The sequence below is a fragment of the Passer domesticus genome, chromosome 3 (genome assembly GCF_036417665.1).
Source record: "Passer domesticus isolate bPasDom1 chromosome 3, bPasDom1.hap1, whole genome shotgun sequence".
Classification (NCBI taxonomy): domain Eukaryota; kingdom Metazoa; phylum Chordata; class Aves; order Passeriformes; family Passeridae; genus Passer; species Passer domesticus.
This window is the reverse complement of record NC_087476.1, coordinates 27327707-27343199: the sequence shown is the minus strand read 5'-3', so window position 1 is coordinate 27343199 and position 15493 is coordinate 27327707. Positions and strand designations below refer to the sequence as shown.

The 15493-nt window shown below is 35.7% G+C and overlaps 1 protein-coding gene and 1 long non-coding RNA gene across 7 annotated transcripts in view; one reads left to right on the top strand and one right to left on the bottom strand.

The window, feature by feature from the left end:
- Positions 1-15493, top strand: part of EYS (eyes shut homolog) — a 797842-nt gene that overhangs the window by 335067 nt on the left and 447282 nt on the right. For all 5 annotated transcript variants that reach the window (XM_064412283.1, XM_064412282.1, XM_064412281.1 and 2 more), the window contains one exon: positions 15270-15391. In XM_064412283.1, coding sequence (XP_064268353.1) covers positions 15270-15391 — 122 coding nt within the window. The remainder of the gene's footprint in view (positions 1-15269; positions 15392-15493) is intronic.
- LOC135296218 (uncharacterized) overlaps positions 2785-15493 on the bottom strand; it is a 31306-nt gene continuing 18597 nt past the window's right edge. Inside the window, exon 3 of one of the 2 annotated variants that reach the window (XR_010358266.1) lies at positions 2785-2975. This is a non-coding gene — a long non-coding RNA (uncharacterized LOC135296218). Of the gene's footprint in view, positions 2976-10636; positions 10981-15493 lie in introns of those variants that run through there. The other variant, XR_010358264.1, reaches the window with a different exon arrangement.

The window sequence follows — 15493 nt, the reverse complement described above, 5'->3', positions numbered from 1 at the left end:
ACAGAAAGAGTGGTCAAATACAGGAATCATCTGCCCAGGAAGGTGGTGGAGTCACCATCCCTGAATGTGTTTAAAAAAAGACTGGATGTGGCACTTGGTGCCATGACCTAGTTGAGGTGTTAGAACATGGTTTGGACTCAATGATTTTAAAGGTCCCTTCCAACCTAGAAATTCTGTGATTCTGAGGTTCTGAGCAGCCTGATATAGTTGACCCTGCTGTAAACAGGGCAATGGAACAAGGGAACTGAACAATATCCAGAGGTCCCTTCCTGTCTACTTATGTATGATTTTCCAATACCGAAACTTGATACCTGTATCTCATCAAAACACCTGCAGTTTAATGTATAACTTTCACAACATTGATACAAAACTTTATGGGAATGCTTTACAGACATAGAAAAAAACTAAAAATGGAGTCCTAGAATTGCATTGCAGAAATATTATACATTGAGAATTTATAAAAAGGTGGTTTTAACACTTGTTAAAATGACTTAGGTGGAGAAAATTATGTCAGCAGAAAGTGGCACCAAAATATCTCCTTACAAAATGCAGTAATTTATTTAACTGTTTGACTTGAGTGCAAATGGGTATCCAAGGATAGGAAGCTCAAATGCTTTTGATACACCCTTAGAGTAAAAACATTTAAGATTGACTTGTGTGAGGATAGAATCAGACTTTTAGTTACTAGTCACTATATTATATGTGACTTAAGGTCACATTTCTATGCTTTTCTTAAACAAAAAATGTTCTGTAAATGGATCTGTAAATTTAGTTATGTAGGTACTTCACTGAAAGCATGAAGTAGTCACAGTGTGTGTAAACATAGTATGTGTAGATCAGAGCACCAGAAATATCAACCCGTTTCAGATTTCAAAACTCAAAAAGGAAAAATTCTCTCTTTTTCACTCATATTTTATAGAATACCTGAATTAAGGGTAATACTACGTTAGCAAGCAACACAGATAACCCCAGAGTAAAAAAAAATGCAGATTGAGACCTGAATGTAAACTATATACTTGTTTGGAGGGAGGAGCTTGCTATATTTTGGACTTATGGAGCGCATTAAGTGCACACATTTTGTGTTTCAGTTTCTTTCAAAAGTTATTGGATTTGTGTGCACTGAGACCACTGTATACCAAAGCACAATTAATTGAGGACCAATGAGAAATTCATGTCCAAAGCTTAGTCCTTGGGTAAACTAAAACACTAATGAGTCAGAACCATAAGAATTGTGACAACAAGAAGCATATGAACACATGGTCAGTTTTAAATTTCTTTGGCCAACAGATTCATAAAGGACAAGTCTTCTGAAACAGCAGTTTGTGATCTCAGTATGGACAACAGCTTGGAAATCTCTGGCTTTAAGTCTGTCCCTCATTAGTCAGCTGAGATACTCAAATTAAGTGAAAATGTACTGATTGCCTATAAATGTTGTCCATATGTTTGTCTGGTTTTGTGCCCACTGGAAAATCAGTGATCCATTTAACACAGCCAGAAAAAATGTGCCAAGTGATTGAAAGAGTTTAACTCTTACTGGTCCATAACAGTGCACGTCATACCACTTCAATTAAACCCAGAATTTGTTTTTTGAAAAAACTCTGCATATTGTTCCAAGCCCTAAAAGATGCCAGAAACTAGATTTAGACTGTTCTTACTGACAGTCTGCTGTTGGCAGAGGTATACTATTGATCTGAACTGAACCATGAAGGAACCAGCTAGCTGTTAGCACTGCACTGACAGATACCATAGCGAGTACCATGCCTTCTTTGAGAGGTGAGTGCCTAGGTGCCTTAGGTAGCTTCACAACATGATATGCTTGATTTATATCTCAGTGTAACATCTGTCTTGGTGTAGTTTATTTAGTGATAGGAAAAACAAGCCTAGTAAGGAGTTATTTTCAGTTCCTTAATTCTGAGTACTACAAAGATATTTTGTTTCTTGATACATGTTCCTTGAGGTGCTGAATACTGCTCAAGAGCCTACCTCAAATGCAATCACTGAGATATAGAAACAATGAAGAAGAAAAGAAAAAGAAAGAAAGAAAGAAAGAAAGAAAGAAAGAAAGAAAGAAAGAAAGAAAGAAAGAAAGAAAGAAAGAAAGAAAGAAAGAAAGAAAGAAAGAAAAGAAAGAAAGAAAAAAAAATTTCTCATGTAGGATTAATATTATCAGATGATTTCTGATTTTAATGTTTGCAAACTCTAATAAAATATATGCAGTATTTTTAAAAATAAGCTCAGAAATATCAAAATTCCTGTTAAAATTAGCTTAGTCTGAAAATACAAATGTAGCGCAAGAGACTGAATTTCGTATATTGAGCTGATTTGGGAGTGGGGGAGTGGGGAGGTGTTTGGTTCTTTTTGGTTTTTTTTTTTGGTCTTTTGTTATGAAAAACAATGTATTTTGTACAGCAGAGAAAACCACAATACACTTTTTGATTTACTCTGTTGCCACTTGCTGGTTAGTTATACATCTGGGATGACTGTCACTAAATGATTTCTGAATACGTCCAAAACTGAGAAGCATCTGCAAGCAAAAGTCCCAGTGCTATAGAGAACAAAAATGCACATTCTGCATGTGTACCCACAGGGGAAAGACACAAAAGGCATATCAAAGAGTCTGGCATTTTCATTTTATTACCTAGGCAGCATTCCCAGTCTCCTCTGGCTGTGGACATATGCTTTTTAGTCATGTTGTGATACTTGTTTCATGCTTGAGGAATGAACAATAATTGAGACAGTGTTTTTTACATGCTTTAAATATGTCAACTTTATTAGTAACTGTAATTAGGAACAGTAGGCCAAGTACACCTTTTCACAGTACCTGCTACCATGTAGAAACTCAGATCTTTCTCCTCAGCCTTATTATGTACATCTGTAGCTTCCAAGTTCTCAGCTTTATATTACTTCTGTTGGTTTTGGCTGTATTCCCAGCTTGTTTTGCTACCTTCCAGGCTCTCAGTTTTTCTCCACTAAACCTTTGTCAATAAAAAAAAAAATCTATACTATTTCTATTAGTACCTGTGTGCCTTTCATTAAAAGATATTAAAAGAATCTTAGGTTTGTTCTATGTAATGCTGAATTGCAACTGACCAAAGAGAGAAAAAGGAACTGGGCAAAAGAAGATTTTATTGTGATCTTCTAGCAATAAGAACATCCCTTTGCCAAAAAAAAAAAAAAAAAAAAAAAAAAAAGGGAAAATTGTAATATTTATCATGGCTTTCAGCATAATGAATGAATCATGACGTGCATCAAGACCCCACCAGTTTAGGTGGAGTTTCTGGAGTCTCCATTCCCAACTGCTTAGCATGATAGAATTTTAGACTACATTTGTGTTTAGACAAAAAAAGGTCAAATAAATGCATATCAGGAAAAAAAAAAAAATCAGAAATTGATTTTAAAACTTGGTAATTAATAAACAATAGTTGTTTGATATAATACCAGTTTTGATCCAGTTGAAGTGTATTGAATGTCATGGATGCTAAGAAAATCCAGATTTTTGCCGTCTTAGGTTCTTCTCCCCTGTCTTTACTGAATATATTTCCTCCTTACAATAGTTGTCTATATCTTTTATGTTTTTGAATTGCCCCAATTATTTCATTGCTACTGTCAGATGTATAGTTTTTTTCTTATGATGCTATTTCTTCTCATCCCCAAAATTCCTGAAGTTTCTAAACTGTCAGATATAAGCAGAACACACATCAAACACAGTCTTTATTTAGCAAGGGTATATCAGAATATCTTTGTTATCTTTTTTTGTCTCTAACCTGTAGCTGAGAGGAAAATGCTCTGCAGATTTAATTTCTATGTCAAGGTTTAACCCCAGAGAGCAATTAAGCACCAGAGAGCTGCTTTCTCACTCCACATCCTGGTGGGGTGGGGGAGAGAATTGAAGGGCTAAAAGAAAGAAAACTTGGGAGTTGAGAAAAGTTTAATGATTGAAATTAAATCATTAGAGAGAGAGAGAGAGAGATATTAAATCCAAAGAAGAAAAGTGATGCAAATGAAACCAATTGCTCAGCACCAACCAACTGATGCCCAGTGGCCTGCACTGCTACCCAAAAACTGGCCAGTTTTTCACCAATTTTATATATTGTGAATGGCATCACAACTGTCAGTCAGGGTCAGCTTTGTCCTCTTAAAGCCTTGTGCCCCCCAGCCTACTCAGTAGCAGGAGAGCATGAGAAGCTGAAAAGTTCTTGACTTCATGTCAGCTGTGCTCAGTGACAGCTAAAATGTCATTCACATTATTCCCATCCTAAATCCAAAACACAGCATTGTACCAGTTACTAGGAAGAAAATTAACTCTATCCCATCCAAACTAGGACACTTAGGAAACATCATTCTCCAGAAATGTAAAAGTCACAGCAATGCTTATGTGCTTATAGCTGAGAAATTGTATGTTGGGGATGTCTCCAGGCCATAGTTAGAGTCATGGAATCAGCTACGGTAGAAAACACCTCCAAGTTCAAGTCCAACTGTTTATCCAGCAGTGCCAAGTCCTCTACTAAACAGTGTCCCTCAGTGCCATATCTACACAACTTTTAAGTACCTCCAGGGATGGTGACTCAGCTACTTCCCTGGACAGCCTGTTCCAGTGCTTGATAACCTTTTCCATTATTTTTTTCCCACTGAAATCCCACCAAAAGCTTTCCTAGTGCAACTTTAGGCCATTTCCTCAATTCCTGTCATGTGTAATTTAGGAGAAGACACCCATTCCCACATTGTTAACTGTGCTTTCAGGGTGGTAAGGGGTGATAAGGTCCCCCTGAGCCTTTATGTCTCCAGGATAAACAACCAGTCCTCATAAGAATTGTGCTCCAGACCCTTCACCAGCTTCATTGCACAAGTACTTTTTATTATGCTGCAATTTCTTTCTGATAGAATGGTCATTCCAAACATTTTCTTACTTTTTTTCTTTTTCTTTTTTTTTATTTTGTTTTTTTTTTCTTTTTTTTCCTTTTTATGTAAAAGTCCCAGTTGACTTCTCATCTTCATGTTTTAGATGGACTATTCCTTATGGATTTGGCTTTGTATTCAAAATAAGCACCATACTGTTTGTCTTAGAAAATTGAAACCTCCTTCTTCATCTGTTATTGAGTACAATTGTGGCAGCTAATCCAGAAGAGTGCTTATACTGGCTTTTTCCACATATATCAGTAAGCAAATATTCTTTATTTCTCTTCAGAGTATGCATGCTTAATGAAATACCAAAACAGCAAAATGTTCTGGTGCACTTCTTATCAATTGCCTCATGATTTCCCCTATTTAGTGCTTTCCCTTATTTAAATCTCTCTGATTCAGTTTATCCCTCCAGGATCCACCACTGTCTCCTCACATTTCTATTAGGTTTGCACTTTAAATCTGGGGTTTGTTTTTTTGGTTTTTTGTTTGGGTTTTTTTTTGGTTTTTTTTTTGTTTTTTTTTTTTTTTAATCCTATTGGTTTATGGCATCCTTCAGAATCATCCCATTAGCTGCAATGGCTGCACAAACCCTACCCTTCATCCAGTTCCTGCCAGGACCTGGGTAGAATTCCATGAGTAGAAGAACAGGATACATCTTTAGGGGTGCAGAGAAGGAGGGAGAAAGAGAGAAGAGAGGAGAGAGGGGAGATAAGGCAGAAGAGACGAAAAGAAAGAGAGGGTCTGTGGTGTAATAATGACACAATTGCAATCACACCAATAGGAAAAGAAAAATAATATATCACATTGTATAAAAATTTCACTCACACATGATCTTTTTGTATGGCTTATTGATGAATTGCTGATCCCATCAATATGCTGTTGAAATCCAAAGCATGAAGAAAAGCTCTAACTTTGCACCAGCATCATAATATGTAATAGATTTAATAAATAGGGCTAGTGGGTACCGTGTTTGCAATACCATTAAAAAGTGTGAGCCTCCTGAAGTCTTGTAGGCAGGCACCTTCAATATCCAGAAATAGAACTTCATTAAAGTAATAAGAGGGAAACTCCAGGAAGGCCAGAAAAATGCAAATTGCAAAAGATTGCCCTTAATAAGATCAAGCTCTCCCAGGGAGTGGAAATGAGACAGAAAAAGTTATAGCTAAGATTAAATATTTTTATAGCCTTACAAGATTAGAATGAAAGTCTTTAAACTTCCTGCTATCGGAGAGAAAAGCCTTCTTTTCTCTCATATGAAATATGAGCTAACAGGTAAAGAGTGGTTAACCTCTACCATACCAAATACAGATTGAACCATAAAATCCAAAGTCATAATTTGTTAAATTATTACTTCCTTAAGCTCACAGTATAGTCAACCTAATGCACAAATTATTGATATTTTATTGCCTCATCCTAAATAATACTAAAATTAATTTTAACTCTATATTAGGAAAATAGATAAAGAAGGGAAAACAGCTCTTAACATTTGAATGTGAAGTATTAAGTTAGGATTTTATTGTAGGAATACTATTCCCTTTTATCTGTACAAATGTTTCATAATGGAAATCTCTTCTTAACAGTCCTTTAGTACGCTGAAGAATCTATAATTAACCTGTAATTTTCAGGAAAAGGAGAAGCATATTACTAACATATTGAGCTGGTGCTCTTAAAATCATGTTCTGATTTTTAAGACAAAGTATGAGAGACATTGTAAAGTAGAGAGGGAAAAACTGACACTGGTATAGTTTTATAAAAATGAGGAGGGTTGGCAATGCTCTTATCCCTCAGTTTATCTCAGTTGTTTCTATTTTTACAGTTCCATTTTTTCTCTCTCTCTCTCTCTCTCTTTCTTCTAGGAAACTGCATGTTTAAAATGGTGGGAACACTTGGCAAAATAAAATGCATCTCTTTTACTTCTTATCTGACAACTTATTTCTAAATTTATTAAGTGAAGCATAGTTTTAAGAAAAAACCTCAAAAGTAAACTCTCATTGATTTTTCCATTAAATAATTTGGATTTCAAAAGAGTGTTTGTACTTGACTTTTGGTGGCTTATTTCTAAATTGTGTTATGCAACAACTATATTAGACTGTTGGACACAATTTGTGCTTTTCCCAGAAAGTATTGATTCTTATAACAAGCCATTCTGAGACCATAAGTATTACAGAAATTCCCTTGCAATCAGAAGCTGCTATGAATTTTTCATTTGTGGATGCAGCTATCACTAGGTGACCCTGATAAACAGACTGATCCAAGTTTTTAGTGTATGAACCAACTTCAGTTATGCATTATCAAGCATTGCATACTCTTTTAGTAATGGAATGTTGTGAGTGAAGAAAAGGTGAAAAGAGTGCTGATATTTAGTTTCCAATACAGAGAACATGTATCATACACCAGAAACACTATTTTTTCCTTTGGTCTTGGAGTAAATTCTAGAAAACTAGGCTGTGTCTAGTGCCTCAGAATCTGGGGACACTGGAATTTCTGTTTTGGGAAACCAAACCTGTCTTGTTCCAGGTACGCAATGTCCTTCCAGGAGCTGTGACACTGAGCTCAGAACGACAAAACTCTTGATAAAAAGATTCTGAACTTTCTCACAAAGACATGCACATTACCTGGGCATTAGCAACTGTCTAGAAGTATGAGGTAAATACATGGGAAAGTTTTCACTATGTTTTAAAATTCTGTGCTCATTGTTCTAATTTAAAAAGTGAAGATTGATGGCATATCTCTGAAAACAAGCACAGCCAAGCCACAAGAGTTGCAAATTCAGATGAGTGGGGATACATGTTCTCATTCTTCAAAATGACTTTCCTGTAATATGCTTTATTATAATGAAATGTTCTATCAATTTAAAGTAGGGATGAGTGAAAGTTCAAAAAAGGAGACTTGACATCAAATATTTTGAATCTCTGGGTGCTTCTAAGGATATTTAGTTTGAAGTAATTTTGGAGCACCCTGTTTCTTCAATGTTCCCCTACTTTTGAGCCTAAGATTGGCAAAAATGGCACTTTGTCCTGACTGAAGTGTACTGCTGTGATAATGGCTTCATGCTTAAGATCTGAATTTGAATGAGCTGTTATGCTAAGGGAGGAGATAGCTTTGTTTTATGGAAACCAGTAGTAGTTGATCTTCTGCATTTTCTTACTTTATTTAAAAAGTTACCAGCTGCAACACCAGGTTCATAATTCAAAAGCAAGATGTTATGTCTGTTTGTCAGTACCTAGACTATTCCTATGGAATATCACAGCTAATTCCCACAGCTCTCCTCTTACCTGAGATCTAACAGCAAACTGAAAGCTTTGGACAAGCTTTTATGGGGGTCAAGTTCCTGTCAGTACTTTGGTTTAACAGGAATATGTTCATGACCTTTCTCTAGTCATTGAACAATTGAGCTAAACGTCAACACAGATACACCGACCAAAGGCTGATACTCAAATGTCTGTTGCTAGCTGGATTAGTTATTTGGTTTATTTTGCACAAACAACCTAAGGCTGTTGTTTTCCATTAGTTTTCCTCCACTGTTCAGCACCTGTCATGTTGAAGATTATTTGATTGGCACATTTCCTAGTAAGCTCTCTAGGAGAGGAACAAAAGAAAGGTATAAACAGAATAAATGGCAGCAGTCAGGAAGTAGAGACAAAAAAAGACTTATCACCTATCATTAATTAGGTCTCCAACTGACTTTGGTTTGTTGTCATAAAATTATTGCTGGACTGGACCAGTACCAAATCTTATTTTTTCCCTAAAATCCTTTATCTCTCCTTAGAAAAATCTTTCCTTATTCATATCAACAACTTTTAAAACACTTTGACTGCAATATTTGTTCATATTAATTGTTCTTAAATACCTTTTATGGTCTTCAAATGTCCATATTTCTTGTAGCATCTCATAAACATTTTAAATTGACTAAAAAGTAAAAATTCAAAAAGATTTGAATTTATTATTTTTCTTTTTTTTTCTCAAAAAATAATACATACATAATGTTTAACATTGTCCATACTCAAATGGTATATCTGTGTCAATACTAGTAAAAGCCATGTTGCATATTTACTTGCCTCAGCATGTGTAGGAGAGTGGCCCCTAATGACAGAGTGGCAAAGCTAACCTTTGTCCCCCAAAAAAGCAACGAAGCCCAGAAGTTTCTCTCAACGATGAGGTGAAAAGCCACCTCGTAGGACCCCAGAGGCTTCACTAAAAACTCTGGGTCACCTAATTGGACAGAAGCCAAAAAGTCCCACCTGACCCATCAGGGAGAAAAGGGGAGGACGAAAGAACCATGAGGCTTTTGTGAATGTGTTGATACCAGGGGCAGACCTCTGTATCTGGCTTGGATTTTCTGTTTGTTATTTTGCCTTTTATTAAACCTTTTTGTTTCTAACACTGCATCAGAAGCCATTCTGCTCATTATTTGCCTCCAAAAGTAATAGCTGAGCTCTCCTTGGGTGTGCTGGCTTCCCTTTTGAAGGTTTATAACACCTGGCCCGGGAAAAAAGAACCCAGCAAGCATGTTATGGGTAAATCTCCACACAGAAAACTAACCCCAACAGGATTTACACTGGACTTTGAGAACTGTCGGTCATGTCTGAGCAGTGATGGAAATAATTGATTGAATTTTAAAGGCATAGGCCAGAATTTATTTGCATATTTAATGTAACATGAAATCCAAAAAAAATTTAAGAGACGCCAGTTGCTAGCATTAGCTGTGATTAAATTTTGAGAGAGTGAAACTTTCACTAAAATATATATTTACAAAAAAAGTAATTCAAAAAATATCAGTATCAAATGCAGCAATAATAATGTTTTTTTAACAAAGAATCATTCTATAAAATGGTTGTGTGTAGAGACCTGCAGTGAAAATACCAAGTGTTCCCATTTAAGATAATTTTCTTTGTGGTTACAAATTACAATAGAGTCCATTTAGAGCTATAAATACGCAGCATGTCTAGATGCCAGCCATATTTTAAGCCAGAACTTGAACTGAATGAAAATGAAAGCTTCTCTTTACTAATGGTGTGCTATTCAAAAATGATGAAAATCTTACTTTGTTGCATATACTTATGAAATGTTTTTAATATTAAATAATTACTGTAATGTAAAGCAAAAACTCATCACAACTTACGTGATTTTACTTGTACCAGGTGTTTAAAATATGTTTTCTTGTTGATGTAACTTATTAATTATTTAAAATCTTAGAGAGATAAGCAAATTAAAAATGTTCTTTGTTTCTCCTCTAAGCCTTGCTTAAAATTTGAATTAAAGAAAACCTGGTTTATTCTCTATATCAGATGTTATATAATTTACAATACCTTAGGTTGTAAAAGATATAAATGGTTTGGAAGAACAAATAAATATACTGCTTAACATCTTTAACATATAAATGTATAGGAAAGGATATATACATAAAAATAGAGAATTTAGAAGTATTTAAAAATACCTAGCATTACCTAATACTAACTCAACTTCTGTAGATAGCTAGTACTTAATATTAAGCTTTTTACCCTACTATTTCACAATTTTAAGTGCTTAATACAAAACACCACATAGACTGTAACTTACGTAGCTAGAGTAAAATAAAGTCTTAATTTTAATAAAGTATTAATAAATGTATTAAAAGGCATCAATTAGTTATTATTATCAATTATTATTAATCTAATCTAATAATTAGATTCAGTAACAAATTTTGGTGATTTTTAAATAGTAGTCTTATCAGAAGCAATCACTTGTAGTACTGTTTAGAAATTATATTTTTAATTTTAATTTTTCATTGCCTCTGAATCCATGTTTCACATTTTTTTCCACCTTATTCTTTTATGTCACTTATTATAATCATTCTTTCAATTAACATCAGTATTAATAACCATATAGCAAACCTCATGACACTCAGCCCCAGAGGTGTTTCTTTGCTGTGAGTTAAGCAATCTGATTATTACAGAGTTATTAACTAGTATTAGAGCAAGCCGTGTATGTCTTCTAGAGTAACAGCAACAGAGCTAATTGCAGATTTTCTTTGTGTCAGAAGTCAGATTTCCTTAATTTGTTGAGCAGCACGGGTAATAAATTCACTCTTTTTACAACCTGTGAAGAAAAGGTAAATAATTCATTATCAGAAGACAGAAAAGTAGTGCATTTGCTGGGACTTCACTTGGCGTAGGTCTTGTTTTAGATCAGACGTCTATAATAAAAAAAAAGGTAAGTGTTAAACCAAATGAAGATGAGCAGATATCCTGGTTTTGTTTTGTTCTATTTTGTTTTTAAACAAGCTTTCTTATTTAGGATATAAATGCAAACAGACTTGCACAATGAAAACAATGCCATAATGATAAATGGCAATCTAATTTTTTCAGTTAATATGTATGATTATGCAAGTGGTTAAATCAATAATAACTTAAAAGTAAAGCCCTAAAGTAGCAACTCAGAAAAGACCCTTAAATTAAAAAAGGCTGCATAAATAATGTCAGGATCTCAATATGGTTTAGAGCAATTGCAAATATGATTTCACAGATGCTTACATTTTTATGTTCACATTTATTTCACAAGGTTAAATGAAGTGCTGTTAGCACTAACAAAATGAAGTTGCATGAAGGTTTTCTGTAGGAAAAAAATCCCTGATTCCTACAGACAAGAGTTTGTGATGAGTTTTCTATAGAGGATGGAATCTATCCCCGATTACATGCCAATGATAAATAGTCTTACAATAGGTTCATCTTGTTTGGCCTTAATGGATAAAGGGTTGCACCCCAAGAAACAATCTGGCAGAAGAACTTGGAACACACAGAATAAAAGGAAGTTTCTATGTTTCATTTTGTGTGTTTCTGTTTCAGGTGAGGCATTTTTTGTTCTTTCTGTGAATTAAAAACTTTAAAATCCCCCAAAAAATTCTACAACTCCATGGGTATCTTTAAAAATTAAATTGATTCAGTTTTTTTCTTTAGACATGGAAAACATATCTGGAGTGTATATCTGTATGATCAAAATATCTATCAGCCTAGATATACACAGGACAGGCTGGATTTGTTCATAATCTAGATATTTGTTGTGTGTGATGAACATTTTTCATTGCAGTTTCTGTTTACCAGATGTTCAGCTGCCATTTCCTAGTGAAGTAACATTGACTAGGGCTTAAGAAAATGATTAATTCTTCATTTACAGTTTTGGAGAAGGGAAATATACAATTGCTCTTAAATGATACTGTCTTACAATACACAAAGTTAATTGCATAAAGACATGGTCATGCGCATATGTGGTTCTGGGTATGTGTTCAAGGGATCAGACATTTTTTACCCCAGCTGGTAAAATCCACTCTACTTAAGCATATTGTGCTACATATTGTACAAGGAAGAGCTGTGTACAAGGAATACCAGTAGTTATTATAGGGTTATTGATGCATTTATTGTGTTCTGTAGAGGACAAACAAAAGAAAATTTGCAGGAACTTAAAGGTACCATTTTTTTAACCTGTCTCCAATGAAGAGTAATACATAGTTACAGTAAATAAAGGGGACAACATATAAATAGGTATCAAATTCTAGTCCTTCAGTCTCCTGCTTGATCCACCACATGCTTTCTACTATGCAGCTTCTTGTCATTTTATGTTGTTGGTGTAAGCTATGCCCTGACAGACAATCCCAGCTCTCTCAGCATTTTCTCATCTGAGAGATATGTCAATCTTTTAGTAATGTTACTGGCTGGACCCTTTGCAATAAGTGCTGGGCAGACCACAACTGACATGGCACTTAAGGTGTGGCCTCCCCAGGGCTGAGTAGAGGGGAGGATCACCTCCCTCAACCTGCTGACAGCATTCCTCCTAATGCAGCACAGGATGCTCTTGTTCTGCTTGGCCACAAGGGCATATTGCTGACTCTTGTCTAAGTTGGTGTCCACCAGACCTCACAGGTCCTTCTCCGCAAAGACTTGTATCTATAAAACCCCCTTTTATCTGTTTATATATTGCTTATTGCAACATTGCACTTTCATTACTGTAAAACTACACAGAGATGAAATATTGTGTAAGAATTTTTAGGTTTTTCTGCACATATGAATGATATACATAAATGTGAGTGAGGTTTTGTACTTGATGTGACAATCCTCATGTAATGAAAACATGCAAAGGACAGAATTTCAGCATTTGATTGAGAGATAATTTTAGTGGGGCTAGAAAAATGCTGCTGCTTTCTAAACAAAACTGTTGGCAAGCCTCCTTTCACTTCTCATTTTGTAATCCATTTCTTGAAGAGTTTTTTGGAAACAAGCTGTTATCTCACATTCCTAGTATATATGAAAACCTAACCTGACAATGGAACAGTTTTTAAGAAGTGTCTGATTATTACTCATGGGTATGGATTAGTAGTGCCCATTTTTTACCATTTGACACAGATATTTGGGTGTGGCTATTATCATAGATCACAGAATTTTCTGAACTGAAAAGGGCACACAAGGATGAACAAATCCAACTCCAAAGTGAGTAGCCCACATGGGAATAGAACCTTGGTGCTATTAGCACCATGCTCTAAACAACTGAGCTAATCTCAGGGTCAATATGTAATAGGAAACTCCAACATGTGGACTAGTAATGTAATTTGTCTCAAATGTACATTTTTTCTTTCTTTGGCACAATTCACAGCAAATTATTTTCTTTCCAAGTTCATCTCTCTGTATTACATTTTAAAATAACAAAATCTCTCTGTCTCCTATTATAAAGTTATTAACATTTGAAAAAAAGTCTAAGATTATCAAGTCCAACTGTCAATGTAGCACTGCCATGTTCACCACCAAATCGTGTCCCTAAGTGCCACATCCACATGTTTTTTGAGCACTTATAAGATGGTAACTCAACCCCTTCCCAAAGCATTCTGTTACAAAGCTTGACTATTCTTTCAGTGAATAAATTATTCCTAGTATACAAACTAATCCTCCCCTGGTGCAACTTCAGGCCATTTCTTCTTGTTTTGTCACTTCTTCCCTGGGAGAAGAGGCTGATCGCCGTCTTTCTACTACCTCCTTTCAGGTAGTAGTAGAGATGCATAAGGTCTCCCCTCAGCCTCCTTTCCTGCAGACCAAACAACTCCTGCTCCTTCATCCACACCCTCTAGGACTTGTTTTCCAGACCCTTCACCAGCTTTGTTGTCCCTCTCTGGATTCAGTCTAGCACCTCAATATTGTTCATGTAGTGAGGGGCCCAGAACTGGACACAGCACTCCAGATGTGATCTCACCAGTGCCAATCCCTGCCCTGGTCCTGCTGGCCACACTATTGCTGATACAGGCCAGGATGCCACCAGCTTTCTTGGCCACCTGGGCACACACTGGTCATGTTCAGCTGCTGTCAACCAACGCCCCCAGTTCCTTTTCCATAGGGCAGCTTTTCAGCCACTCTTACGCCAGTCTGTGGCACTGCCTAGGGGTGATGGGCCAAAGGGCAGGAACCAACTTTGGCCTTGTTGAACCTCACACAACTGGTCTTGGCCCATCAATCCAGCCTGTCCAGATTCCTCTGAAAAGCCTTCCTTATCCTTCAGCAGACCAACATTCCCACAAAACTTGGTTTCATCTGCCCATGTTCTCTGCCTTATGTTAACTCAGAAAGATATATCCTGATTTTCAAAGTCTATATCAATGCATTTAGAACATCCATGTCACAGAAATCATGGGTGTGTCCCAAGCAAGCACAGCAATGATGTTCATCAATGTGAGCACAAAACAAGCAGAATGGAGTTGAGAAAATATAAATCACAAATACACTATGTACAAGTTGATTGGTGCAAAAGTTATTTGACCAGATATGAGTGTAAATAATTTCATTTGAGCCACTGGTATCAGTGGAGCTGTGCCGCACTCCCGGGCAATCATACTGAGCGTGACTTTAAATTGTTAACTTCCTTTCTTTTTGTTATCTTTGCTCCAATAAAGTATTTCAATCTTTTAATTTGTCAGGAGAGTGTAAGACTATCATTACAGAAAGGTCTGGGTCAATTGCTCAATCTGGACTCCCTTCAGAGTTCTGACTCTAAATTTATTATATTTTTTAAGTGTATTAGAAAATTAAATAATCTTCTTCTGCTTTTTATATGAGGATCATAGCCCATATATCTTTGAAACGTAATTGTCTCTGTCTGTTTCCAAATTTCAATAACAAAAAACCTAAAATGCAACAAATTTATTTGCAGTCTCTAAACACCTATAGATACCAGAATGCTGCACTACACTTTTCACCATCATGCTGTGGCAATTTATTTATGTACTCAGATTTTAAAGCACTCCTGTTGTTTTGCTGTATGTTAATGTCTTCCAACAATTAGTAATAATACTTTTGTAATTGCATTAAAATACGAAGAGTAACAGATTGTTTATTTTACTTAATGTATTACAGAGATACCAGTGTGATTGCTTGCCTGGATGGGAAGGAAAATTTTGTGAAAAGGAATCAAATGAATGTAATTCAGAGCCTTGTAGAAACAATGGCACCTGCACGGACCTTTTCAACAGTTATCGGTAAGAATTGCACCTCTTCACTATATGTTCATGTCCCAGGAAGGCCAGGCTTATGAATCCAGCCATTATTTTGTTTCCCAGCTTGTGAAGGAAATGTTATTA